General features: G+C 34.2%; 1 protein-coding gene across 3 annotated transcripts; it reads right to left on the reverse strand.

Annotated features, from left to right (window-relative positions):
- Positions 1–1,582: 1,582 nt before the first annotated feature.
- Positions 1,583–3,832, reverse strand: LOC109177294 (xyloglucan endotransglucosylase/hydrolase protein 22-like). Of its 3 annotated transcripts, none has more exons than XM_019326606.1 (5): positions 3,715–3,832; positions 3,414–3,523; positions 3,122–3,332; positions 2,212–2,405; positions 1,583–1,974 (listed from the first exon to the last, which is right to left on the reverse strand). In XM_019326606.1, the coding sequence occupies exons 1-5, from the start codon at positions 3,820–3,822 to the stop codon at positions 1,593–1,595; spliced, it is 1,005 nt and encodes a 334-aa protein (XP_019182151.1). In that variant the 5' UTR covers positions 3,823–3,832; the 3' UTR covers positions 1,583–1,592. The 3 variants fall into 3 exon arrangements, with proteins under 3 accessions (XP_019182151.1, XP_019182150.1, XP_019182152.1); XM_019326605.1 differs by having other exon boundaries at positions 1,583–2,001; XM_019326607.1 differs by lacking the exon at positions 3,715–3,832 and having other exon boundaries at positions 1,583–2,001; positions 3,122–3,327; positions 3,414–3,549.
- Between the last annotated feature and the right edge of the window lie 698 nt (positions 3,833–4,530).

Below are 4,530 nucleotides of genomic sequence, written 5' to 3' on the forward strand. Positions count from 1 at the left end.
ACTTTGCATGCCACACTTCTTTCCCACAAGCCTAGTAGGCAAGTTTAGAGGGTGCATCTTGCACACCATGGTCAAAATTAAACATATCAAAATTAAAATAATTTTATAATTATAAATATTTTAATGTATCTACATTTAATTGAAATGATAATTATAAAATTAAACTACTAATAAATATAATATTTAAAATTTAAATTATATACTACATGTCTAAAACAAATTATATAAACTAAACAAATTAACAATAAAGTTAAATAAAAATAATTTTATATTAAAAAATTTGTGGCCGTTGTTGTGCAAGCAACGGCCAAAAGAGTGTAAAAATAATAAAAATAAAGCCTCAGCGGGCGCGTGCTGGTTGGTCAGTGAGACGCATGTAGTGTAATCGTGTCTCACTGCTTGTTTTTTTTTTTTTTTAAAGAAAAAAATCTGACAAAAATTTGTATTTGTAGGGATTAGGGAGACTCAAACACAAAAAATCATCCCTCCACATTTGTTAAAAACCTTACCTTGAGATTTTTTATTTTTTATTTTTTGAAAGGATTACCTTGAGATTTTTATTGTTCTACAAATTATGAAAAATTTCTATTGGGGATGTTCTTACAGGGCGTTTGGTTGGAGGGGGGGAATTATGTGGGAAAGGAATTGTAATTCCATGGGAGTTGAATTACTGGGAATAAAGTGGGAATTTAAATTCTAGTGTTTGGTTGACAGGAATAGAATTACTGGGAATTTCAATTCCAATGTTTGGTATACATGGGAATTGAAAGGGAATAAGCAATATAAAGTCAAAAATGTCCATTATTGTTGTTAGACATTAATTTTAGGTTAAAAAAAAAAGGGGTAATTTTGACTCATCACTATCTTTTTTTCCCAGGAATTAAAATCCCAGGGGGAGACATGGGATTTTAATTCCATGAAAATGGAGGAATTGCAATTCCATGAAATTGCAATTCCCTCCAACCAAACTACGGAATTTAATGGTCTTTGGAATTATGTGAGAATTAAGTGGGAAGGGAATTTAAAATCCCTCCAACCAAACGTCCTGTTAGTGTGTTAAGTAAATGACACATTTCTATATGAAATATCTTCTCTCAAGGTACGTTAACTACTATAAAATTCCTCTTGTGAAAAACTCATGTACAGGTCGAGATAATACTTAGTTTTATAAGTCTTTCACTTCAAAACTCTGTATTTCTATGTTTGTTAGACATGTATGCTTTAGAGTCAATTTTTATTTATTTGGATATTGTAATTTTGTCACAATTAATTAATATAATAAAGGAAAAATCATTGTTTTGTAACGTTTTAACAAATTGAGAGACTAAATTGAGCAAAAAATTAAATAAATGACTTTTTTAAAAGTAAATCGTAATAGTCGAGTAACCACAGGTATTAATTCTTTTACAAAAATAATGAAAACTAATATACAAAATCAACATTTACAAAAACTTATTTAATTTTCTAAGAAATACCACTAAAAGAAGAAAGAAAAATAAAGAGTTTTTTTTTATTGAAACAAAAAAAAAAAAAAAAAAAACTTGAAAAGTGAGGTGAATCGAAGCCAGATTCATCCATTCCTAGGATAGAGGCTAGCGAAACCTACATTCTCGGCCAGGGCCGCGGCGGCGAAACCTCCATTTATCGGTGCAGTAATTATAAACCATATGCCTTCTCTGAATAGTCCTCATCCTGGCTCGAGTCCAGCGGTTGAGCTCCGTGGTGAACCAGGAATTCTCGGCGGATAGCGCGGCGTCGTCGAAATTGCAGGACGAGGATCTACGCGGGCGGGACCAAACGCAGCCTTGGGATGTGAAGTTTCTGTAGGCGGCTATGAAGGGAGCGAGAGTCCAATTGCTCTTCACTCGCCCGCCCTGCGTAGCCCAGCTGTCGGCGTTCCATATGCTACTGTATAGCCTCATCGGTTGGTCCTTGGGGAACGGCACCCCAATATTCTCTGCGTTTTTGAACTCTCTTATTGGTGTTCCATCAACATAGAAGCTGTCATCCAATGTTAAAACGTGATTTAATTTTTTTTTGAACGTTACTGATACTACTGATACTGACTGTATTACATTGTAGTATCTGTTCAAATATACTGAGATTCGATCACATGGGAGAATGTTATCTGAGCACAAGGTGTTTGACATTAAAACGTGACTTTGAATTAAAATGAACATGTGTAAATTGTGAATGTTGTAGCGTACTTACATGATGGATTTGGGATTCCAAAGGATAGTATAGGTGTGAAAATCTGCAGTAGGGTCAAACCACAAGAAGAACTGCACCTCTCTATCGCCTCTTCCTTGACTAAATACATTTGTGTGAAGAGTGTAGGGATTTCCACTCGAGTTCCCCAAGAATTCAAAATCGATCTCATCATGGTGATCGCCTTCTGATGACAACTGCATTCAAACAACTTAATTCGGGTCAAACTCATACCAATGTGCAACGAGCAACACTACAAAGTAGGGGTGAATTCAAATGGGATACTGGGACAATTGCCCCCCACCCCACCTGATTATATATGATATAAGGAATATCTCTCAGTACGGGTATGATAGTCGATGTTGGGTCCATTATACAAAACGAGCATGATAATTACCCCTCCGATGCCCAATAGCCCCTAGTATATTCCCGACCTACTAAGGTCGAGGGCCAACTACCAACCTGGACTCACTGAGGCAATACTTACTCGCAGAAACCTTATTACCAGTGTAAGAACCCCTTCTGTGCATGGGCTTTACGTGTGCCCTTCATGCCGAGAGACCGAAATTTGCCCCCTACCTACAACTATAAATACATCATTTATTACTGGTGGGAGGGAACTTTTGACGTTTGGCATTTAATAGAAGAGATCTTTAGCTCGGGTCCTTCTAACCTCACATCAAGTATCCGAGCCTAAAGACTTAAACAAACAAGCAAGGCATAAGACCTAAGCCAGCCACCTACACCTAGTATTGTACACGGTAGAGTAAATCGCCTCTATACCGTCCGCGTATATATATATATATATATATATATATATATATATATATATATATATATATATATATATATATATATATATATATATATATATATATTCATGCATGGATATGGTTGGAAGTTAATTAATTACATAATAGGTGGTGACAGTGCCGGCGGAATCTCCGGGGACGAGCTTGATTCTCATGTCAATCTTGCAGAAGATAAATTCCTTCTTGGACTCAAACCCAGCTCCAGAAGTTCTATCAAGCTCCAGGGTAAGTAGCTCCCCATCTTCAAGTATCTTGCAATGGTGATCTCCCCATGACAGCACAAACTCACGGTGAAAACTTCCATTCCCTAATCTGCACTACCCAAACAATAAATAAAATTTAATTTTTTTTTGATAAAATGATAGGGGAATTAATTAAACATATATAATTTACTTGAATGGCGATTCGGGTGATTTGGGTCCATCAACTTCTATCTGGTTTATCGCTATGTGTTCTGTGGCGTGCCAAGCTCTTGATAGTTTCTGAACAATCACAATATCGATCTACACAAAATTCAAACTTATCATAAACCCAATTTCCCAAAATTTAATGAGATTATTCTATTTGCCATTCACCTCGTGAATGTTAATAATATGTATTTCTTGAAGATCGTATTATGGTAGACATGCATGACGAAAGAAGGCAAGAAAACATCAACAATGACAATACTAAAAAGAGGAATTTGGGTATGAACCTTAAAGACAAAAAATGCTGTAAGGCAGAGGAAAAACAAGCATGCAATATTAGAACCGGAAGAGCGGGAATGAGAAGATGAAGAGTGCTGCCTTGGTGGATAAGCCATTGCAATATTGTTCCATTATCTGTGATTTGATTTTAAGTAAAAAATATTCAATCATATATCTTGTTGAAGTTTTATTTTTTTTTTTTTGCATTAGTTTTTGTTCTCTCTTTGTGTATAGGGTGGGTATTCTCCTAATTATAGCCCATCAATTTCTTTGATTCTCATCCAACAAACCATTAACTTGCACATAAGTTAGTTTGTATTGCAAGATAGATCAGCAATATATTCTGTGGTTTGAAGTTTAATAATGAATGTAATATGCTTTCGTATTGAATTGTCCATAGTTATATTATTTTTAATTTCAAATATTAATGCAAAACGACGAGGACAACTACAACATTAATAGTAACAACAACAATAATAATAATAATAATCTATATATATATATATATATATATATATATATATATATATATATATATATATATATATAAAAGAGCCCAAAAGAGAGTTAGGCCTATAATAGGTAGAAAAAATGACGGTCAAATTTTTTAATCAAATGAATGGCTCAGATTGATCAGATTTTAATTTTTTACTTAAGATTTCCTAATTTATCCTTAATGAATATGATTATCCGTTAATTTTTCCGTTAAATATTATCTTTTCCGTTAATTTCTGTTAGTTCACCGTTAACTTACTCATTGATTTCAATAAAAAAGGTCTTAGGTTCGAATCTCATCCCTATCAAAATTGGCATAATTAGTACTC

This window comes from Ipomoea nil, unplaced genomic scaffold (assembly GCF_001879475.1).
Source record: "Ipomoea nil cultivar Tokyo-kokei standard unplaced genomic scaffold, Asagao_1.1 scaffold0804, whole genome shotgun sequence".
Lineage (NCBI taxonomy): Eukaryota > Viridiplantae > Streptophyta > Magnoliopsida > Solanales > Convolvulaceae > Ipomoea > Ipomoea nil.